We start from the raw sequence: 24,883 nt of genomic DNA, 5'->3' as shown, positions 1-24,883 counted from the left end.
AATCTGTGGAATTTGTTGCCATGAGCAGCTGTGGAGGCCAAGTCGTTGGGAGTATTTAAGGCAGAGATAGATAGGTTCTTGATTAGCCAGGGCATCAAAAGGTATGGGGTGAAAGCAGGGGAGTGGGGATGACTGGAAGAATTGGATCAGTCCATGATTGAATGGCGGAGCAGACTCAGTGAGCCAAATCGCCTACTTCTGCTCCTATATCTTATGGTCTGAAAAGGATGGCTTGCACCTGAACTGGAGGGGGACTAATATCCTAGTGGGAAAATTTGTTAATGCTGCATGGTGGGATTTTAAACTAGAGTTTCAGGGGGATGGGAATCAGATTGCCAGAACTATTACTGGAGCGGTTGTGGAGACAGATGTTGGTAAGACCTCAGACAAAGTTAGGAACCAAGAGGTTGAGCATGATGCGACTAGTGTCCTGGGCTGTGTAATTTCAATGCAAGGAGAATTGACAGACAGACATACTTTATTGATCCCGAGGGAAATTGTAGGGAAGCTGGGAGCTTAGGGCATGGATCAGCATCTGGAATTATGTTAACACCATCGTTCCCACAGCTGATTGATAAGCTATAAAACCTGGGCCTCTGTACCTCCCTGTGCAATTGGATCCTCAACTTCCTAACCGGAAGACCGCAATCTATGCTGATTGGTGATAATATCTCCACTTTGCTAATAATCAACATTGGCACACCTCATGTGTGTGCTTAGCCCACTGCTTTACTCCCTCTATACACATGACTGCATAGCTAGGCATAGCTCAAATACCATCCATAAATTTGCTGCTGATACAACCATTGTGGCTAGAATCCCAAATGGAGCTGAGAGGGCGTACAGGAGCAAAATATACCAGCAATAACAAACTGCGAGTGTTGTTGCAGTAACAAACGTACACTCAATGTCAGTAACACGAAATGGCTGATTGTGGACTTCAGAAAGGGTAAGACGAAGGAACACAAACCAATCCTCATAGAGGGAACAGAAGTGGAAAGAGTGAGCAATTTCAAGTTCCTGGGTGTCAAGATGTCTGAGGATCTAACCTGGTCCCAACATATCGATGCAGCTATAAAGAAGGCAAGACAGCGACTATATTTCATTAGGAGTATGAAGAAATTTGGTTTGTAACCTAAAACACTCAAACTTCTATTGATGGACCATGGAGAGCATTCTGACATTACTGTCTGGTCTGGGGGGTGGGGGTGGGGGGGGGGGACGGGTGGCTACTGCACAGGACCAAAAGAAGCTATAGAAAGTTGTAAAATTAGTCAACTCCATCTTGGGTACTTCTCATTGTTACCATCAGGAAGGAGGTACATAAGCATGAAGGCACACACCCAGTGATTCAGGAACAGCTTCTTCCTTTCTGCTGTCTGATTTCTAAATGAACAGTGAACCCATGAACAGTACCTCACTTTTTTTATACTATTTCTGTTTTGCACTATTTTTAATATAACTATTTTATATATATATATATATATTTACCATAATTGATTTCTTATTTATTTTTTTCTTTCTATATCATTGTACTGTTGCTGCAAAGTTTAACAAATTTCACAACACGGCGACGTGCCGATAATAAATCTGATTCTTGTAGCCATTAGTGAGACTTGGTTGCAGGAGGGGCAGGACTGGCAGCTCATTATTTCGGGGTTCTATTGCTTTAGTTATGACAGAGAAGGAGGGATTAAAAGAGGAGGAGATAGCATTATTATTTGGGGAGAATGTCACACAGTGCTCAGTCAGGGCAGATGGGAGAACTGGCCTAGTGAGGTGGAACTGAGAAATAAGATGGTTATGACTATGTTAATGGGGCTGTATTACAGACCACCCAACAGTCAGAGGGATTTAGAGGAATAAAATTCTGAAGAGATTGCAGACTGTTACAAGGAACGCAACATTGTTATTGTAGATGATTTTAACTTTCCACACATTGATTGGGAATCCCATACTGTAGAAGGACTAGATGGGATGGAGTTTGTCAAATGTGTTCAGGAAAGTTTTCTTCTTCAGTACGTAGAAGTACCAAGGAGAGAGTGTGCAATACTGGATCTGCTATTGGCGAATGAGACAGGGCAAATAACAGAAGTTTGTGTGGGGGAACACTACATCCAGTGACCACAATGCCATTAGTTTCAAAGTAAATCTGCAAAAAGATAGGTTTGATCTGCGGATTGAGATTCTAAATTGGTGAAAAGCCAATTTTGATGGTATCAGAAATTGACTGGCAAGAGTGGGATTAGTACAGGCTGTTCACTGGCAAAGGTGTACTTGGTAAGTCGGTGGCCTTCGAAACAAAATTTTGAGCGTACAAAATTTGTATATGCCTGTCAGAATAAAGGGCAAAGATAACCAGAGTAGGGAACCTTGTTTTTCAAGAGATTGAGATCCTGGTTAAGAGAAAAAAGGTGAATAGCAGGTATAGGCAAGTAGGAACAAATGAGCTGCTTATGGAGTATAAGAAATGCATGAAAATCAGGAATGCTAAAAGAAGGCACGAAGTTGCTTTAGCGGACAAGGTGAAGGAGAATCCTGTGGAATTCTACAGATATGTTTAGAGCAAAAGGATTGCAAGGAACAAAATTGGTGCTCTGAAAGACCAGAATGGTAATTCATGTGTGGAACCAAAGCAGATTGGGGAGTTCTTAATTGAATTCTTCACTTCTGTATTTACTCAGGAGACTGAACAGAAAGTCTATTGAAGTGAGGCAGAGTGGCGTCAACTTCATGGACACCGCACAGATTACAGAGGAGGAATTCTTTGCTATCCTGAGGCATATCAGAGTGGATAAATCCCCAGGGCCTGACAAGGTGTTCCCTTGGACCCTGTCGGGAGTAAATGCAGAAATTGATGGGCCCCTAGCAGAGATATTTAAAATGTCCTTAGCAACAGGAGAGGTACTAGAGGATTGGAGGATAGCCAATGTTGTTCTGCTGTTTAAAAAAAGTCTCTAAACATAAACCAGGGAATTATAGGCTGGTGAGTCTGACATCGGTTGTGGGAAAGTTATTAGAAGGTATTCTAAGGGTAATACACACAAAATGTTGGAGGAACTCAGCAGGCTAGGCAGCATCTCTAAAAAAGAATAAATAGTTAATGTTTCAGGCCAAGACCTTTCATCAGGTCTTGAGAAGAAAGCTGAGAAGTTAATGCAAGAAGTTGGGGGGCTTCTTAATCGTGTCCACGGACAGTCTATACATGGCCCAGCCAGAACTGGACACATTTTTGGGCCTTGTTGAATTTAGCAAGATCTGCAACAGTACAGGGTTCCTCTAGCAATGGGCATTGCAGGAGATGTTGCATAGTTTGTGGCTCAGTTCCACATTCACAAGTTGTCGGGCTGGTTGTATATCCCCATTTGCTTAGTGACACCTTTGAACAACCTACACCAAACCTAACTACGTCTGTTAAGGCACTTCCAGGTTGCCCAGTTGCAATTAGCTCCTGGGGGAAGGCTTTCATCCGGTGGAATTTCCATTGTTGGGGGTTGTTTGAGACTGGCGAGCCGGTCTTTACACAAGGCGATGCGGGCTTCAGATGGGGTTGATTGTAATGGAACAACACTGTTCATGAAGCTCTTCCTTGACCTTAGGCGGCTGGGTGTGGGTGTATGACCACGTAGAGGGTGCCTCTCATCTGATGTTTGACAGAGTCATTCTTTCTTGCTGGCTACTGTTCTTTTTATATCGGGGGAGCAATACCCGCCAGGATATATAGGCTGTTGGTGTTTGTTGGTTTTAACCCTGTGATAGGTCGGCAGCTTGCATTCAGAATGGCATCCATCTTCTTAGCATGAGTAGATCTTTCCCATGCAGGGCAGGCATATTCAGCAGTGGAATAGCAAAGAGCAAGTGCACTGGTTCGCAATGTTTCGAGCCTATTGTATCCGCCTCTACCACCTTCACTAGCAGTGTATTCCACATACCCTCACACTCTGTATGGGGAAACTTGCCTCTGACATCCCCCTTGTACCTGCTTCTAAGCACCTTAAAACTGTGCCCCCTCATGTTAACAATTTCAGCCCTGGGAGAAAGCTGCTGGCTATCCACATGATCAATGCCTCTCACCATCTTATATACCTCTATCAGGTCATCTCTATCCTCCGTCACTCCAAGGAGAAATGGCCAAAAAGTTTTTCAAGGAAATTACCAGGAGAAGGCAAGGCAGCAGATGGTGTCTGCACAGACTTTATTAAAGCATTTGACAAGGTCCTACATGGGAGGTTGTTTGTGAAGGTTCAGTTGCTCGGCATTCATGATGAGGTGGTAAATTGGATTGGACATTGTCTTTGTGGGAGAAGCCAGAGGGTGGTTGTAGAGCATTGCCTCACTGACTGGATGTCTGTCATTAGTTGGATGCCACAGGGATCAGTGCTGGGTCCTTTGTTGTTTGTTATCTATATCAATGATATAACCATATAACAATTACAGCATGGAAACAGGCCATCTCGCCCCTTCTAGTCTGTGCCGAACGCTTACTCTCACTTAGTCCCACTGACCTGCACTCAGCCCATAACCCTCCATTCCTTTCCTGTCCATATACCTATCCAATTTTACTTTAAATAACAATACCAAACCTGCCTCTACCACTTCTACTGGAAGCTCGTTCCACACAGCTACCGCTCTCTGAGTAAGAAATTCCCCCTCATGTTACCCTTAAACTTTTGCCCCCTAAGTCTCAACTCGTGTCCTCTTGTTTGATCTGAATGATAATGTAATTAAATAGATCTGCAAATTTGGGGATGACAACAAGATTGTGGGTGTAGTTGACAGTGAAGAAGGTTATCATGGCTTGCAGAGGGATCTGCATTGGCTGGAAAATAGAAGACAAGTGTGAGGTGTTACTGTTTGGTAGGTCCAACAAGGGTAGGTCTTACACAGTGAACAGCAGGGCACTGAAGAGTGGTAGAACAAAGGGATCTGGGAATATAGGTTCATAATTCATCAAAAGTGGCATCATAGGTAGATAGGGTCATAAAGAAAGTTTTTGACACATTGGCCTTCATGAATCGAAGTATTGAGTACAGGAGTTGGGATATTATGTTGGGGAGGCCTGATTTGGAGTATTGTGTGCAATTGTGGTCACCTACCTACAGGACAGATGTAAACAAGGTCGAAAGAGTATAGAGAAAATTTACAAGAATGTTGTGGAGCCTGGAGGACCTGAATTATAAGGAAAGATTAAATTAATTAAGACTGTATTCTTTAGAACATAGAAGATTGAGAGGAGATTTAATAGAGGCATACAAAATTGAGAGGTGTCAATAGTGTAAATGCAAGTAAGCTTTTCCACTTGGGTTAGGTGGGACTACAACCAGATGTCATGGGTGAAAGGCGAGAAGTTTAAGGGGAAACTTCTTCACCCAGAGGGTTGTGAGAGTGTGGAATGAGCTGCCAGTGCAAGTCGTGCATGCAAGCTCAATTTCAACCTTTTAAGGGAAGTTTGGCTAGTAGGGGTATGGAGGGCTGTGGTCCTGGTGCAGGTCATTGGGAGTAGGCAGTTTAAATGATTTTGGCATGGACAAGATGGGATGAAGGGCCTGTTTCTGTGCTGTACTTCTCTATGACTCCATGCATGTGGAACTCCACATGGCAGTCTTTTAAAGGTTTTAAAGATTAGCTTCATTTGTCACATGCACATTGAAACATACAGTGAAATGTGTCAACACACACAAAATGCAGGAGGATCTCAGCAGGCCAGGCAGCATCTAGGAAATGAGTACAGTCGATGTTTCGAGCCAATACCCTTATGCAGGACTCTTCCAGAAAGGAACTTATAGTCATTTTTTAATGTATTGCACTGTGATTGGTAAGTTCTGTCATATCTGACAATGATGTTGTGGGAGAGTTTTTAAAAGCAGAAAAGCCGTTACAGCAGGACAGTTCCAGGAAGTCCTACTCTAGTGATAAGAATGGTTGTCACAGCTGAAGTCTATCATGGTTGCATTGATGACCATGTCTTGTCATGCCCCTTGCTCTCCATGGATCATTGCGGAACCACCTTCCTGGCCATTGGATCTCACTGTTGATCTCATCTGCCATGCTTGGACACGTCCCTGTCTCAGCGGGGTATGAGGTTTGCCAGTTACCCTGTACTGTTACAGTGTACTGATACCACAAAACAATGGCAGTTCATGGCATTTCTCAGTGATGATAAACCTGTTTCTGATTGTATCTTCACCTTCAGAGGAGATGACAGCCTGCGTCTTTACCAGCTGTAAAAATAACAGATGGAATTTGATGCAGAAAAGTGTAAAGTGTTGCACTTTGAGAAGATAGACCAGGATAGGACATGCACAGTGAGCAGTACAGGTACATAATTCCTTGAAAGTGACATCACAGGTGGATAGCATCATAAAGAGAGGTTTCATAAATAAAAGTATTGAGTACAGGAGTTGGGAAGTTATGTTGAAGTTGTATAAGATGTTGGTGAGGCCTCATATGGAGTATTGTGTACAATTCTGGTCAATTACCTATGGGAAAGATGTCAGTAAGATTAAAAGAGCGCAGAAGAAATTTAGAAGGATGTCGCCAGGACTCAAGGACCTAAGTTATAGGGAAAGGTTGAATAGGTTAAAATTTTATTTCATACAGCGTAAGAGAATGAGATGTGAAAAAGGTATACAAAATTATGAGGGATATAGATAGGGTAAATGCAAGCAAGTTTTTTCCCCACTGAATTTGGTGAGACTAGAACTGGAGTTAATGGGTTAAGGGTGACAAGTAAAATGTATATAGGAAACTGCTTCACTCACAGGGTGGTGAGTGTGTGGAATGAACTGCCAGCACAAGTGGTGGATGTGATTTCAATATAAGAGAAATTTGGATAGGTGCATGGATGGGAGGGGTATGCAGGGCTATGATCCGCTTGCTGGTCGATGGGGCCAGGCAGATAAATAGTTTTACACTGGCTAGATGGGCTGTATGGCCTGTTTCTGTACTGTTGTGTTCAATGACTAGCTTATTCTGGGGTCACCTGGCTGACTGTCTTCCTCTTTCTACCACAGGTATAGCGCCATTCAGTGTGCTGATGCTGTTCCCCGGTCAGCCGAGGAGATGGCTCAGCTTCAGAAATCCATCCAGCAGCCATCCCGCAGTTCAGCTGAGCCCCCGAACAACAAACCCATTGTGAACGGCAGCCCACCCGTGCCCAGTAAAAGCGCTGCCCCACAGCCCAAGGGAATCATGGCTATGTTTTCTGCCAAGCCTCCTGCCAAGCCGAGCGACAGAGAGGAGAAAGTGGAGCCTGCTGCAGTGAAAGACAGGGAGAATTCTGTAAGTATCGTTGGACAGCAAGCTCAATCATTCGGGGCTTTGGTTTGGATTTGGCCAAAGTATTCATTGCTTCATAGGACAGTACAGCACGGGAACAGGCAAATCAGCTTTCAATGTCTACTCCGAACATGATGCCAAATTAAACTAAATCCCTTCTGTCTCCATATAACCATATAGCAATTACAGCACGGAAACAGGCCATCTCGGCCCTTCTAGTCCGTGCCAAACGCTTACTCTCACCTAGTCCCACTTACCTGCACTCAGCCCATAACCTTCCATTCCTTTCCTGTCCATATACCTATCCATTTTTTTTAAATGACAAAATCGAACCTGCCCCTACCAGTTCTACTAGAAGCTCCTTCCACACAGCTACCACTCTCTGAGTAAAGAAGTTCCCCCCCCCGTGTTACCCCTAAACTCTTGCCCCTTAACTCTCAACTCATGTCCTCTTGTTTGAATCTCCCCTACTCTCAATGGAAAAAGCCTATCCACGTCAACTCTATCTATCCCCCTCATAATTTTAAATACCTCTATCAAGTCCCCCCTCAACCTTCTATGCTTCAAAGAATAAAGACCCATCTTGTTCAACCTTTCCCTGTAACTTAGATGCTGAAACCTAGATAACATTCTAGTAAATCTCTTCTGTACTCTCTATTTTGTTGACATCTTTCCTATAATTCGGTGACCAGAACTGTACACAATACTCCAAATGTGGCCTCACCAGTGCCTTGTACAATTTTAACATTACATCCCAACTCCTATCCTCAATGCTCTGATTTATAAAGGTCAGCATACCAGAAGCTTTCTTCACCACTTTATCTACATGAGATTCCACTTTCAGGGAACTATGCACCATTATTCCTAGATCACTCTGTTCTACTGCATTCCTCAATGCCCTACCATTTACCATGTATGTCCTATTTGGATTATTCCTACCAAAATGTAGCACCTCACAGTTATCAGCATTAAACTCCATCTACCATCGTTCAGCCCACTCTTCTAACTGGCCTAAATCTCTCTGCAAGCTTTGAAAACCTACTTCATTATTCACAATGCCACCTATCTTAGTATCATCTGCATACTTACTAATCCAATTTACCACCCCATCATCCAGATCATTAATGTATATGAGAAACAAATCCATGTCCCTCCATTACTTGCATTTTAATCCATTAGTTGCCTCTTAAACATCTGCTTCCACCACCACCCCTGGCACTCTCCACCCTGTATAAAAAGCCAACTTCCCCTCGCATCTCCTTAAACTTTCCTCCTCACCTTATTTCTACCCTAGGAGAAAGGTTCTGACTGTCTGTCCTATCTGTGTTCCTTATACTTTTATAATGTTCCCCCGAATCTCCATCACTCCAGGGAAAACAAACCAAATTAATCCTCAAGGTCATAGAAAAGTACAGCACAGAAACAGGCCTTTTGACTCTTCTTGTTCATGCCAAACCATGTAAGCTGCCTGTTCCCATCGACCTGCACCTGGACCAGGGCCCTCCATACCCCTGCCATCCATATACCTATCCAAACTTTTCTTAAGCATTGAAATCATTCGCACGCACCTCTTTTGGTAGCTCGTTCCACAGTCTCACAACCCTCTGAGTGAAGAAATTTCCCTCATGCTCCCCTTAAATTTCTCACCTTTCACCCTTTGCCCATGACTTCTAGTTGTAGTCCCACCCAACCTCAGTGAGAAAAAGCCTGCTTTCATTTACTCCATCTATACCCCTGATAATTTGTATACCTCTGTCAAATCTCTTCTCAATCTTCTACAATCCAAGAAATAAAGTCCTAACCTATTCAATCTTTCCTTTATATCTCAGATCCTCCAATCCTGGCAACATCCTTGTAAATTTTCCCCGTACTTTTTCAAACGTACTTACATCTTTCTTGCAGGTAGATGACCAAACCTGAACACAATACTGCATAATGGGCCTCACCAATGTATTTTTTTCAACTTCAACATAATATTTCATCTCATCTACTCAATACTTTGATTTATGAAAGCCAATGTGCAAAAAGCTTTCTTTATGACCCTATCTGCCTGTGTCGCCACGTTCAACGAATTACGGACCTGTTTTCCCTGATCCCTTTGTTCATCCACACTTCTCAGTGCCCTACCACTCATTGTGTAAGACCTACCCTGTTTAGTCTTACCGAAGTGCAACACCTTGCACTTGTCTGCATTAAATTTCATCTGTTATTTTCCCAGTTGGTCCAGATCCCTCTACAAGCCATGATGGTCTTCCTCGCTGTCCACTACACTCCAATCTTAATGTCATCTGCAAATCTGCTGACCCAGTTACCCACATAATCATCCAGATCATTGATATAGATGGCAAACAACAATGGACGCAGCACCAATCCCTTCAGCACTCCACTAGTCACAGGCCTCCGGTCAGAGAGGCAATCCTCTTCTACCACTCGATGGCTTTTCAGGTTGCCTCTCAATAACTTTCAGGTTTTCTGTCCACGTAGCCTCCAAGCTGATGGCATGAACATTGATTTCTTTAACTTCCTGTAATCTCTTCTCTCTCCCTCCTCTTTCCATTCACCATTCAGGTTTTCCCTCCTACCACTATTTTTCACCTGTCCTTCACCTCACTCTGGTGCCCTTCCTCTTTCCATTTCTCCCATAGTCCATAGTCCTCTCCTATCAGGTTCCTCCTTTAGCCCTTTGCTTCTTCCACCTATCACTTCCAAACTTCTTACTTCATTCCCCCCTCCTCCATGCACCTTCCTTCCCCCTTACCTGGTCTCACCTACCAGCTTGTACTCCAACCACCCACCACATTTTTCTGGTATCTTGCTTCTTCCTTTCCAGTCCTGAGGAAGGGTCTCAGATGGAAACATCGACTATTTATTCATTTCAATAGACGCTGCCTGACCTGCTGAGTTCCTCCAACATTTTGTGGGTGTTGCTCTGGACTTCCAGCATCTTCAGAATCTCTTGTGTTTAACTTAAATTCCCACCTGTCTGACTCTGACTCTTGAGTGAAGAGATTCTCCCAGATGTTTATTTTTGCTAAAGAAACAACATTTTAAAAGACAGCAGCTCACTGTTTCTCTTTTCCTCCTTTTGCAGCCTCCTTCAGGAAGTAAGATAGCGAACAAAGGAAACAGCTTCAGCCACTTTTTCCAGAAAGCCAGTTCTAGTAAGTAATCATAAACACAAGAGATTCTTCAGATGCTAGAAATCTAGAGCAATACACACCGATATCCTATGGTCCACTCTCCTCTCCTATCAGATTCTTTCTTCAGCCCTTTATCTCTTCTTCCTATCTCTTCAAGCTGCTTACTTCATTCACCCCTCCCCAAACCCACCTTTCAGCTTGTACTCCAGATAACAGCCTGGTGAATCACATGCTTCCTGTGGTGTAGTGACCAGAACTGTACACCCTACCCCATTTGCAGCCTGACCAATGGCTTGTACAACTGCAACATGAAATCCCATTACTCCTCCCTGCACCCACTCACCTTCCCCCTTACTTGGCTTCACCTATCACCTGCCAGCTTGTATTCGTCCTTTCTTCCCCCCACCTTCTTATTCTGGTGCCTTCCCCCTTCCTTTCCAGTCCTGATGAAAGGTCTCAGCCTGAAATGTCGACTGTTTATTCCCCTCCTTAATAGACACTGCCCGATCTGCTAAGTTCCTCCAGCATTTTGTGTGTGCCCCTTGTTTCCCCCTCACTCCCCCCCCCCCCCACTGTTGCCTTTTGTTTCCCCTTGTCCTTATGGCCCCATTACCCCTTTGGTGGTGGTAGAGGCAAATAAAATAGTAACATTTTGGAGATTTACAGGCATATTGATGGTAGAAAGATGGAGGACTATGTAGGAGAGACATGTTAGATTGACCGTAGAGTAGGTTAAAGGGTTGGAGCAATTTGGGCTGAAGGGCCTATACTGTGCAGTAGTAGTCTCTGTTCATTTGTGATTCCTCAACAATGGAGCTGTGAATGTGGTACAGTGGCTGAATCATAGCTAAATGTCCCCTCACCTTTTCAAATAAAAAAAGGAGAGGGCATCAGTTATTACCACTGAGGTCTAAATTTGCATCTAACCCACAGAGAAAGGGTCACCACCGTCCAAGTCCAGCAAGGAAGAGGCCTCTACCCCAGAGTGTAGAGAGAAAGCAGAGACCGCTCAGGATGGAGAGTGCCACGTCGTTGCTTCACAGGGAGTGAACGATGAGGAAATGGCGCCCACAAGTGACACCGCAGCACAAAAAGCACAAGCCAAGGCTCAGACGGGGAGAGTCCGGGCCAAGAAAGTAGGCGAAAGTGGCGACGGACAGAGGTTGGTGTCAATGGCTGTCAGTGACAGTTTTTGCTCGAGTCCACTTCTGGTTTCAAAGGTTCATTTTATTATCAAAGTATCAACACAGAATACAACTCCAAGATTTGTCTTCTCCAGATAGCCACGAGTTGCAGAAAAACTGTGGAAGTCATTGAAAGAAAAGACATCACACACACTCAGACAGGCACACTCGCTCTCCCACCCACAAAAATCAACAGATTGCCCACCTAGGCATGGCAGCAAAAACATTAAGCCCCTAACCCTCAAGCCTGTCCTAGGGGGAGAAAAAAACAGCAACATCAAACCCCCAATCTAACAGATTGCTGACACAGAAAAACACTAACAAGAACATCAAGCCTCAAATCGCCCAAATTAGTAACTTATCACCCATCCACCAAACGGCAACAAGAAATAAAACACAGAAAACTGAAGGAGACAGATATAAACTAGAGTCCACATCAATAATCACATCTGCCCTGGAATTTCAAAAGCATCTTCTCGAGGAGAATGACAGCGTGAACTTAGTCCCTCCATAGGGAGTGACCTCCGACCCGCAACCTCCCAAAATCCAGCCCAATGGGGCCTCCCGACCTCTATTCTCCATTTGGCACCGTTCTAAAGACACGGCTCAAAGGATATCCTGAGAACAACAGGGAACTGGGTGCTGCAAGTGTAAGTGAGGGAACAGTTGAGTTAGTGATCACTGTATCATAACTTTTAAGATTAGTAATGAAGAGCAAGGAATAATATAAAGTGAATCTGAAAGATTTTTTGTCAGTGGGGATGAGACATAATCCAGTCAAATGGCTCCAGAGATCTTAGGAATATTTAGTAAATGAAATTTTTGGGCCCCATAGCGAGGAATGGATGTGTTGGCATTGGAGAGGGTTCCAAGGAGTTTTATAAGATGGATCTCTGGAATTAAAGGGTTAACATGTGAATAGCATTTGATGGCACTGGACCTGTACTTGCTGAAGTTTAGAAGAATGGGGGGGGAATCTCATTGAAATCTATTGAATATTGAAAGGCCTAGGTGGAGGGGACATGGAGAGAATGGTTCTAATAGTGGGGGAGTCTCGGACCAGAGGGCACAGATAGAGTGGACATGGAGAGAATGTTTCCAATAGTGGGGGAGTCTAGGACCAGAGGGCACAGCCTCAGCTAAAAGGGACGTCTATATAGAACAGGAATGAGGAGGAATTTCTTTAGCCAGAGGGTGGTGAATCTGTGGAATTCATTGTGGAGGACAAGTATACTTAACCCCGAGATAGATAGGTTCTTGATTAGTAAAGGTGTCAAAGGCTACAGAGAGAAGTCCAGAGAATGGCATTAAGAGAGACAATAAATCAGCCGTGATGGAATGGCATAGCTGACTGATGGGTTAAATGGTGTGATTCTGCTCCTATGTCTTAGGTCTTATAGAACACGGAGAACTGGGTGGTAAAAATGGTGTCAGAATTTAGCACATTTTCAAATCCTGAGATGGTGGGGAGATGTCAGAGGATTGTAACTTGCAAAAAGCACAGAAAGACACTGCCAGTAACTGCAGGCGTGTTTAACATCAGTAGTATGGATGGTTCTAAAGACAGTAATTGAGAACAAGACCAACAGGAATTCGGGGAGTTTTCAGATAAGTAAGGAGAAACTTGTATTTGACTAATTGAATCTCTTGAAGTGATAACACAGAAGACTGAGGAATACAGATTAAGGCATCTAAATGAAATTTACGGACTAAAGATTTTTTTTAAAGATTAAAATGTATATTGAAAAATTGAAACATAATGAAACATGTCATTTGCATCAACAACCAACACAGTCCGAGGATCTGCGAGGGGGGGCAGCCCACAAATGTTGACATGCTTCCAGTGCCCACAACCCACCAACCCTAACCTGTATGTCTTTGGAATGTGGGAGGAAACCCATGTGGTCATGGGGAGAACGTACAGACACCATACAGGCGGGAATTAAAAGTTGATCTCTGGAGTTGTAAGGCATCACAATACAATGCTTCCCCCACCCACCCCCCCATATAAAGTTATAATCTACCACATAAAAGGATTTATAAAATTGTGGCTTGTGGAATAGGAGGTTCATTTTAACTTTGGCTGAGGTATCAAAGCAGTGATTGTAACTGTTACGTATTCAGGCAACAATAAATATATATGAGTTAGGCAAGGGTTTTTATAACAAATAACACGTTTATTAAACACTGAAAACAAACCCCCTCAAAAGTAAACAAACTCAAACGTAACCGGAAAACAGCAGCTGTGCGACACATTCACAGTTCTTAATAGCGCTGCAATTCAAACAGTTCTTAAAGCGGTATTGAAAAAAAACAGTTCTTTAAAGCGGTATGCCGAAAGTTCAACAGCTCACAGTCCTTTTAAAAGGAGAGACTTTTTAAAGCGATTTAAATTCTCTTCCACGTCGTTGTCCTTCGATTCCCCGGCGTCGAACTTCCCCACGAAGAATTTTATGAAATATAATGGCTTAAAAGTACTGACCTTCTTTCCACACTATTCTCAATCTCCTGCTATCCCAGCGGAGATTAACACGAGAACAGTCAACGAAATCCTTCCGAATGAGGATCAAATAAGGTCGTAACCAATCCACCGTCGAAAATCGATTCTCCTTGATTTTTATCTTCCAAACTTTTCTTCACTCTCCACCAGCAAAGAAACTGCTGGCAATGACCTTTTAAACTTTAGGCATTATATAAAACTTCATTTTTCAACTAAACTGCGTCATCACAGTGAATCACGCAGGGACATGAAGTCAGCTTGGCAAATCCCGCCACGAACTGCCCCACCTGACAGGGTGGGTCTTCCTTTTATACCCTGTAAAAAAAACCTGTCACATGACCTCTACTGGCGGGAAAATGACATCACTCCACCATCACAAGACCATTACCTCAAGTCCAGTATAACTTCAACCCCAGTCACGTGACAAGGGTACGTAACATAACACATTCAAAATGCTGGAGGAACTCAACAGGTCAGGCAGCATCTATGGTAGAAAGTGAACAGTCGATGTTTCAGGCCAAGGTCTTTCAATGAGCATGGAAAGTGAGAAAACGAGAATAAGCTCCCCTCCTCTATTCCATTCCCCATTCTGGCTCCCCTCTCACCCCTTCCTCATTTGCCTATCAGCTGCCTCTGTAACCCTCCCTTCTTCCATGGTCCACTCACATATGAGATACCTTCTGCAGTCCTTTACCTCTTCCACCTATCCCCTTCCACTTCATCCCCCCTCTCTCCCATCCTCACACCTCCCTACTCACCTGGTCTCACCTATCACCTGTCAACTTGTACTCCTCCCCTCTCCCCACCCCACCCCCACCTCCACTTTATTCTGCTTCTGCCCCTTCCCAGTCCTGATAGTGTTTCGGCCTGAAGCGTGGACTGTTTATTATTCTGTACCTCCTACACACGCTACCTTCCTCTCTACCTCTACAGCCTGACTTGCTGAGTTCCTCCAGCATTTTGAGTGTGTTGCTCAAGATTTCAGTCATCTGCAGAATCTCAATCTTCTAAGTAAGTTCATTATCAAAGTACACATATGTCACCATATACAACGCTGAGATTCATTTTCTTGTGGGCATTCACAGTAAATACAAAGAAACACAATAGAATCAATGAAAAACAGCACAGAAGATAGACAACCAAGGTGCAAAAGACAACAAATGTGTAAAAACAAAAACCAAAATAGTAAGTAAATACACTATAATTATTGAGATGAAGAGTCCTTGAAACTGAGTTCATGGGTTATGGGAACAGTTCATTGTTGGGGTGAGTGACGTTATCATCTCTGGTTCAGAGACCTGGTGGCTGAGGAGTAATAACTGTTCTTGAGCCTGGTAGTGTGGGTCCTGAGGCTCCTGTACCATCTCTCTGATGATAGTAACGAGAAGAGAGCATGGCCTAGATTCCTTGTGTCTATTAGTGTTTATGCCTTTCTCCGGACAGCAGCAAGAAGACAAAGCGAAGTGCGACACCAGCTGGTGATGGGGAGGAGCCGCACCACAAGCGGAGACGCAGGATCAGACAGCCTTTGTCAGACAGCAGTGACGAGGAAGGTAGGGTGTGATCTTACAATTTAAATTAATCCTTTTCATGCTGTGGGGAAAAATGCTTCTTCACAAAGTGATGTAGAGCAAGCTGTTTGAGACGAATGTCAGATTCTCTGCGCTTCCATATCCTCTGCTGAACAAATGGATACAATGCATACAATATAGGGTTGTTTTAGCAATGAGTGTAACACTATTACAGTGCCAGAAAGTCCGGTTCAATTTCTACGTTATCAGTAAGGAGTTTGTATGTTCTCCCCGTGACCGTGTATGTTTCCTCTGGGTGTCCAGTTTCCTCCCATATTCCAAAGACATGCAGATTAATAGGTTAGCTTTATTTGTCACATGGATGTTTCTGTCAACGACCAAAGATGTGCTGGGGGCAGACTGCAATTGTCACCATGCTTCCAGCAGAAGTTTTCAAACCCTAATCCTAACCATGCATCTTTGGAACGTGGGAGGAAACCGGAGCACCCAGAGGACATTGGTGTCCATCTTAATTCACCAGGGAATAGCAGCGGGATAGAAGCTTTCCTAGAGCTGGGTGGTATGTACTTTAGGCTTTTGTAAGAGGGAGGAGAAGAGAAGACTGTCTGGTGTGGGTGGGGTTTTTGATTCCAAGCTGGTCCATTTGACCCATATCCCTCTAAACTAGGGGTTCCCTACCTGGAGTCCACTGGCCCCTTCCTTAATGGTATTGGTCCATGGCATGAAAAAAGGTCGGGAAACCCTGCTCTTATACATGTACCTGTCTTTTAAAAGTTATGACCCTGGCAACCCATTCCATAAACACACATTTAGACCATATGACCATAAATGTCTTGATTGTCTTCTTGTCCAAATGTGTGTTCTTAAATTTAAACATAATGATTACCCTTAGTCTCATGGTATCTTTCCTTCCTGTTACAGTCATTCTGGACTCTCCTGAATCCTGTGATGCGAAAACGCCATCACCGATGCCGGAAGCTCCAATCACTGAAGAGGATGTATCCCCTCCATGCTTTTCAGAGGTTTCAGTAAAGCCACCATCTTGGGAAAGTACAGAGGAAACTGAGGTAATGGGCTTTAGCTGAATATTTAGCTTCTTAAAGTAACAAAAAAAAATCAGAGTTACACAAACGAGCGAGCAAGGAGCTGCATATTTATGTTGCGTGAGAGCCTTTATCCATATGCCTGGGACTGGATGTATTCATTTTATTTATTTATTGCGATACAGCGCAAAGTAGGCCCTTCCAGCCCTTCGAACCCTGCCAAATCCCCCAAAATTTAATCCTAGCCTAATCGTAGGACAATTCACAATAGCCTATTAACAGTACGTCTTTGGACTTTGGAAGGAAACTGGAGCACCCAGAGGAAAGCCACATGGTCATGTGGAGACCATACAGGGCAGGAAATGAACCTGGGTTGCCTGTACTGTAAAGTGTTGTGTTAACCACTACGTTACCATGGCGCACACGGACACAAGACACTGCAGGTGCAGGAATCTGGAGTAGCACAAGCTGTTGGAAGAACTCAGCAGATCAGGCAGCATCTATAGAAGGAAATGGACAATTAATGTTTCTGGTGAAGAACTTTCACAGGACATAGAACAGTACAGGCCCTTTGGCCCATGATGCTGTGCTGACCATTTAACCTACTCTAAGATCAATCTAACCCATCCCTCCCACGTAGCCCTCCATCTTCTTTCATCCATGTGCCCATCTAAGAGTCTCTTAAATGTCCCTGATAATTCCACCTCTACCGTCACCCCAGCAGTGTATTTCATGCTCTAACCACTCTGTGCTTAAAAAAAAAACTACCTCTGACATTCCCCTATACTTTGCTCCAATCAACTTAATTATCCTCCCCTCACCTTTCTGCCCTATGGAAAAAGTCTTTGGTGTCCACTTAGATCATAAGACATAGGAGTAGAAGTAGGCAGTTCAGCCCATCAAGTCCGCTCCACCATTTCGTCATAGCTGATTCTGGATCCCACTCAACTCCATACACCTGCCTTCTCACCATATCCCTTGATGCCCTGACCAATTATCAACTTCCGCTTTGAATATACCCATGGACTTGGCCTCCTCTGCAGTCTGTGGCAGAGCATTCCACAGATTCACTACTCTGGCTAAACAAAATCCCTCCTTACTTCTGTTCTAAAAGTTTGTCCCTCAATTTTGAGGCTGTGCCCCCTCGTTTTGGATATCACCACCAGAGTAAACATCGTCTCCACATCAACCTTATCTAGTCCTTTCAATATTTGGTAGGTTTCAATGACCCCCTGCGTTCTTCTAAATTCCAGTGAGTACAGGCCCGAAGCTGTCAAACACTCCATGTTAATTCCTTCTTTTCTGGAATCAATCTCATGAACGTCCTCTGGACTCTCCAGTGATAATATATCCTTTCTGTCTCTTGCCCCCCACCCCCACCCCAGACTTTAATTTTCAGATAGCTGAACCCCTTTCCATAATGACCTGGAAACACTCAAACGAAGGGTCACTGCATCTCACCAACACTCCAGCCTGTTGACAGGATATGTTCCCTGACCTCAGGTCCAGCAGCACTGCCCCATCCCTGGGAGAATGAAGTGTGTCCTAGGTCAAACGACTCTGGGAGGCATATTAAACATCCCACCCATTCCACACTCTTCATCCTAACATCACCCCACCTCACTATTGTAGTTGAAATCCTCAAATACTATAACCCCATGTTGCAGTAAGTGTCTATGCATCGAAAGCTGCTCCCTCATGCTAGGGATGGGTCTGTAAGGAGCATCGTAGCTTCTCCCACTAGTTGCTTTGTAAACTTGAACTTGCGGACAAAATTAACTAATGGATGCCTATAAAAATGCAACCTGTACATTAGTCTGGGATGGTCTGTATCAGGAACAGACTAGTGCTGTACCCACACCACAGCTTTTTTTGTTCTCTCCTAGAAGGCAGTTGGAGTGAAACGCAGGAAACGGCGCAAAGTTCTCAAAAGCAATACCTTTGTGAACGAAGAGGGTGATTTTGGTAAGTTTCTGTTCATGCACGGTTCATTTTCTCAGTATCTTGTGTCTGCATCTAGTTGCCGTTGGGATGAGGAAAGGCAGATTCCATGGGAATGGAGAGAGGATCAGCTGAGGGCCATTTGGCTGTCATGGGTGATGTGGGGCATTGGGTCCTACAGCATAAAATAAGCTCTTCTGGTTACCCATCCAGTACCCATGTCGCCACCACCCATCCATTCGGATTGCATTTGCCAGTATCTGGTTCATAGTCTCTTATACCTTGGTAGTTCCATAATTTGTCTAGACACTAATTAAATGTTGTGACAGTCTCTACCTCTGCTGCCACCTCACCCTGCCTTCCAAATTCCAACCATCCTCTGGTGGAAAAACTCCTTCCTCAGAACCCTTCTAAACCACCGTAGCATAACGATTAGCACGATGCTATTTCAGCTTGGAACATCAGCGTTCAATTCAGTGTCCACTGTAAGGAGTTTGTACGTCCTCCCCACGCAATGCATGGGTTTTCGACAGGTGTTCCAGTTTCCTCCCACAGTCCAAAGGTGTATTGGGAAAGTTAATTGGTCATTGTAAATTGTCCTGGGATTGGACTAGGATTAAATTGGGCATTGCTGGGTGGCATTGCTTGAAGGGCATGAAGATCCCTTTATGGTGTCTCTAAATTAAATAAATAAAATGAATTCTTAAACCTTAAATCTATGTGTCCTCTAGTTTTGCATATGTCAGCTGTGGAGAAAAGGTTTCCTAGTAGGAGAGTCAGGAACAAGGGGACTATAAGATCTAGGAGCAAATTAGGCCACATGACCCATTGAGTCTGCTCCACCATTCAATCATGACTGATATATCTTCCCTATCAACTCCAGCTTTAAATATATCCAACGACTTGGCCTCCACAGACGTCTGTGGCAATAATTTCCATAGATTCACCATCCTTTGGCTAAATAAATTCCTCTCCTTTGGTTTCAAAGGGACATGCTTTTATTCTGAGGTTGTGCCCTCCGGTCCTAAACTCCCTCACTATAGGAAACATCCTCTCCATCTCTATTCTATCTAGGCCTTTCAATATTCGGTTGGGTTCAATGAGATCCTCCTCCCACCCATCCCCCCCATTCTTCTAAAATTCTAAACTCCAGTGAGTGCAGGCTTAGTACCATCAAACACTGCTCAAACGTTAACCCTTTCCTAGAATAATTCTTGTGAACCTCCTAGACACTCTCCAAAGCCAGTACACTTTTCTTCTTAGATAAGGGGCCCAAAAATGCTCTCAATGCTCCCAAGTGTGGTCTGACCAATGCCTTTTAAAGCCTCCGCTTTTATATTCAACTCTTTCTGGAAATTGATGCTAACATTGCATTTACCTTCCTTGCTGCCAGCTCAACCTGCAGAGTGCATCAGCCATATAATAGCACTAACCATCTGTCCTTGCTCTCAACCAGTGACAGAGAAGGTTTACCAGAGTGAGTCGTGCACTGACAGCGAAAACGAGTCTACAGCCAAGCCACAGGTGCAGAAACTGCCCGATGCAAAGAGCGTGGGGGGAATCAAGGACGAACGCAAGGGGCAGAAGGAAAAGAAAGCAGCAGCGCCCAGCAGGGCAGGGAAGCAGGCATCCATCATGGGATTCTTCAAGAAGGCAGCGTAGTGCTCCATCTGCTGTCGTGTTGACCTGGAGTGGAGTTCCTACAGACACTACCAGCGGGAGTGCTCAGACAACCAGAGGGTTGACAGTTTGTAAACATAAACATTGAAGGTCTCCTCAGGGAATATGGGCGCATTGTGTTGGGGAAGGGCATCCTGGACATTGACTATAACTAGAATCGTAGTTCTGTTACCTTGAACAAGTGTTTCTCTTTGCATGTTTAAGCATTATTTATCATTGTCTTCTTCTTAAGCCCATCACCCCTACTGGGGTATAGGCTGTCAACAGCACTCGCCAGAGTCTTCTGTGCTGGGCCAATGTTTCAAGTTGATCGCAGGTGAAGCCCATCTTTGAAGATCCTTCCTCTCCCAGGAGTGAGATCTTTGGAGTTTCTGTAAGTGTTTCTGTAGTTCTCGTTTTTTACAGGATAGGGTTGCTGCTGCTCCTTTTGCAGCTGAGCTTGGGACCATCCATGGCAGTTATTGTTTATTGTACTGCCTCATGTTTCTGTGAATACTTAAGTACCCATCAGTTTTCAATTGTCTTCAATTCAGCTGTCTTCAATTCTGTGCAGCCATAATGGGTAAATCATGCTCCAAACACTTACCTGCATACTGGTGATTGTTGGGAGATGTTAAACTTCTGCCATCTCACCGGCTGGGTCAATTTTTATTTAGATTCAAAGAATTTGGAATCTTTTTTGGAAAAGCAATGCATATTTACAGCAAATGTCAGTCAAATGAATAAGCTGTTTGTTACTGTGTATAGTATTTGGAGCTTTGCACTGTTGGACGGGGAGAGCGGGTAGGGGGTATACTGGTTACTGCAGTATGTGCAAACTTAGAAAATTTTTACTAGTCCTGAAAAACCTCTGGAACAGGATTTGGGAATGCCTCAAAATGGTTTAAAGGTTCTCCTTGCCCCAAATTGTTGTCTGATACCACTGTAGTCCTTGGATATGTCACTCCAGAGTTTGTGAATGTTCTCTGACATCCCAGGCAATTCTGGGTCTTGCCAGTATGCACTTTCCTCAACTCGTGGACAGCAAGTGGGAGTGTAAATGATTATGTTAATTATAATCATTTAATTATGAATATGTCAATTTCATTGCTTCCCCCACTGTGCTCTACCCCAGCCTATTTACCTGCTGTAGGTGTAGTGAAGTAAATTATCAGTCTGAGCCAGAGCGCAAGAGTTCTACCACTCCATGGCTGAACCTGGTGACATTTTTCTTGCCAGTCCGCCAAGCATCTTTCAAATATTGAGACAACTCGACTGATTCTGGGTGTCAATAAGACTTGGTCTGGCACGCTTACTGTGCGAACCTTGAGAATCTGCCCTTCCACACAAAGCTCTATGAATTCCAATACTAGGATGGGAGACAATGCACAGACATCGATCATAGTTTGAGTGGGAACTTTGGTGAGTGGAGGGTGTATGGTGTTGGTTAAAACATCCTTGGATAGGACTTGTGTACTTTGGACAGTGTTCTATCATCTAGTCAATCTTGTCAAAATTTATATAGACCTGTGCAGTTATACAACCCGTTAGAGACCTTGGCAAGTGATTTGCTACTTCTTGCAACATGCTGCCTGATGCCCTGGCCGTATGAGAAGCCAGTTGTTGTGAGGTTAATCAAATGCAGAAATGCAGACACACTTTCAGAGCTCTGTATTTGTGTCAGGCTGGAGAAAAGGTGTGGACTCGATATGGGGGAGGGGAAATTTCTGGATTTGAATAGCCCTCCTTCCATCAAATTTATTTGGGAATAAAACATTTTTAAGAAAAATAAACATTTGGTGTGTGATTTTAATACACAGCACAGGGAAGAATAATAGTAAATTGGAAACACAAGGGATTCTGTAGATGCACCACACACAAAATGCTGGAGGAACTCGACAGTTCAGACAGCATCTGTGAAAATGGATAAACAGCCGACTTTTCAGGCTGAAGCCCTTCAGGACTGGAAGGGAAGGGGACATCTGGCTTCCTGCTCCTTTCTAGCTTCTGCCTCTATGTTCTACATACCTTCGGGACACCACACACAAAATACTGGAGGAACTTAAAGGGTTAAGAAGCATCTATGGAGAGGAATAATGGTAAATTGTTCTATTATTTTCACATGCTAAGTTACAATGAAAATTGTGTCTTGCATAGTGTCCGTACGAATCACTTAAATTCAAGTTCAGTTTATTGTCTCATACACATGTATACCGCCAAATGGGGCAACATTTCTCTGAACCAAGGTGCACAACACAGTACATACTACTCGCACACAACTCATACAATAATATTACCACAAATAGTAAGGTGTATATACAAATTAAAAAGTAGTTTCATATGTGAAGAGGCTTTGATGATGGCAGGGAGTTCAGTAGTGACAGCTGGGGGAAGAAGCTGTTTTCCATCCTAATCATTCTTATAATGCTATGGTACTTCCTGCCTGATGGTACGGGTCAAAGAAATTGTTTGACAGATGCGAGGGATCATTGATAATGCTAAGGCCCTGCATACACGGCGTTTCTGATAAATAATGGCCGGAAGAGAGATCCCAATGACCCTCTCAGCAGTCCTTGGAGTCAGATGCCTTGTAATTCCTGTATTGAGCATTTGATGTCAGTGAAAACCTGAAGGATCCCTCTGGGACATTTATTTTGTAAATAAAAAGTAAAATTATTGTTGGACTACATTTTTCAGATCTGCATATTCACATTCAGATGTATTTATCTGAAACATAGCCGATAAAGCTGTTGTGTGCTTTAAAGACTAATTTTATGAATCAGTGTGGTACAAATGGAGCTCATCAGCCGTGGTTGACAGCTCATATAGGAGAAGGAAAACTGATCTCAAACCTCAGCTGCCTTGCAGCCATATTGGCTCATGGAGTAGGCTTTGGGAGTCTGAAACCTTACAGTTTAAGATGGCACTGGTGAAGCACAGTGACTACATGCCAGTAGCAAACAAAACTACTACTTTATTAATTGCACTTTTTCTGGATAATGATCACTGCAATCAATAGCCTGTAACTTGCCTTTTGGAGTCAAGCTTTTGAGCTGCTTTCATGACCTGGCATTTTTGTGGTGTAAACTGAAGTCCTTTGAGACTTCAGGATCTTCAAGTCCTTCAGTGCAGGATGATTGCAGCCATAGCATGTATGAGCCAAATCTTGGTAGCAGTGCCGAGCCTGAGAGTGGGGAATGAGCCAACGATTGCCCATTGCTAGGGGATTTGGAGGCAATTCAATGTGGCAGAACCAAGACAAGGAGGCAGGGCCTGGGTCCGAGAGCAAGGAATGATAAGATGTTTGGCCAATTCAAGTGCGGGCCAGATTTTAAAGTTGATGTTGAGGCTGGAGGCAAGGGAAGGGCTGGTTCAGCTTACTACTCCACAAGGTTAACTTATATCTGTGCTGAACTGAGGCTGTAGCCTGCAACTAACAGGCTCCTGGACTGGCTGCAGTGGCTGTGGAATCACTCATGAATTTTAGGTCTAATGTTAGTTGCTCACTTTTATTGTGTATGATTTGGGTTTTTTTGCACATTTGGTGATTGGTCTTTTTAATGAATTCTATTGGGTTTCTTTGTTTTGTGGCTGCCTGTAAGAAGACAAATCTCAGGGTTGTATATAGTATACATCAGAATCAGGTTTAATATCACTGACATATGTCATGAAATTTGTTAATTTTACAACAGCAGTAAAATGAAATACATATAGAGAAAAAATCCTTTGATAATAAATGTACTTTGTAAACCCTGAGGAAAAATCTGGAGCTGGAATCCCTAAGGTAGTTCTACATTGAGTTCAATATTGACTGCAACTCCGACAACGCCACTGGTGCCAAAGTGTATTGGTTTCTGCCATTCCTTTGAATTCATCAGTTACAGGGGGAAGGGGAGCCTGCTTCATGGGCAACAGCTTGCTCTCCGTACTGTACTGCCCTGGCTTACATATACAATGTCGACAGCTGGGATGCAACATTCACAGTCAGCCCCAATCAATGGAGGGCCTCAACAGTGCAGTACAGGCCCTTCCGGCCCAACCAGCTGTGCCGCCCAGCAACCCATTGATTTAACCTTGGCCTAATCACAGGAGAATTTGCGATGACCAATTAACTTACTACTCAGTATGTCTTGACTGGGAGGAAACTCCATGTGGTCATGGGGAGAACATACAAACTCCTTACAGATGGTGCCAGAATTTAACTCCAAACTCCTATGACCTAAGCTATAATAGCATCATGCTATCTTGGCGCCCATTTTGTCCCATTTCACCAGTATGAAAATACAAATAATATCTGTATCTCTACTATCACCTGATTACTACTCCCCATTTCCAACTACAACAAAGCCCTGTACCTGGTGCTTCAGACTCTTAGTTTTTTTTTAATTATTAAAGCTTCCCTTTTATTCTGACTACAGTGTTCCACTCCAGTGACATCATGAATAGGAGTGTGGTATGGGAGGGGGAGGGGAGCTCACCATTTCAGTGTGATTGAGGTAAAATGACGTAAAAAGCCACTCCAGGGCATCTGCCCCCAGAATTGCCGTTCAGGCCGAAAACAACAAGCTGGGTGAGCACAGTAAGTGCCTCTATAAGTACATGGAGC

The 24,883-nt window shown here is 43.7% G+C and overlaps 1 protein-coding gene across 3 annotated transcripts in view; it reads left to right on the top strand.

Moving 5' to 3' along the window:
• The window catches only part of pold3 (polymerase (DNA-directed), delta 3, accessory subunit), a 33,771-nt gene extending 11,701 nt beyond the window's left edge, over positions 1-22,070 (top strand). Inside the window, exons 6-12 of one of the 3 annotated variants that reach the window (XM_073044380.1) lie at positions 7,014-7,281; positions 10,370-10,439; positions 11,352-11,580; positions 15,549-15,655; positions 16,556-16,701; positions 18,564-18,642; positions 20,075-22,070. In XM_073044380.1, the coding sequence (XP_072900481.1) occupies positions 7,014-7,281; positions 10,370-10,439; positions 11,352-11,580; positions 15,549-15,655; positions 16,556-16,701; positions 18,564-18,642; positions 20,075-20,280 (1,105 nt within the window). In that variant the 3' untranslated portion in view covers positions 20,281-22,070. Of the gene's footprint in view, positions 1-7,013; positions 7,282-10,369; positions 10,440-11,351; positions 11,581-15,545; positions 15,656-16,555; positions 16,702-18,563; positions 18,643-20,074 lie in introns of all 3 variants that reach the window. The other 2 variants (XM_073044381.1, XM_073044379.1) reach the window with 2 other exon arrangements.
• The last annotated feature ends 2,813 nt before the right edge of the window (positions 22,071-24,883 follow it).

Source organism: Hemitrygon akajei, chromosome 4, assembly GCF_048418815.1.
Source record: "Hemitrygon akajei chromosome 4, sHemAka1.3, whole genome shotgun sequence".
Lineage (NCBI taxonomy): Eukaryota > Metazoa > Chordata > Chondrichthyes > Myliobatiformes > Dasyatidae > Hemitrygon > Hemitrygon akajei.
The sequence above is the reverse complement of the archived record's forward strand: the minus strand, read 5'-3'. Positions and strand labels throughout refer to the sequence as shown.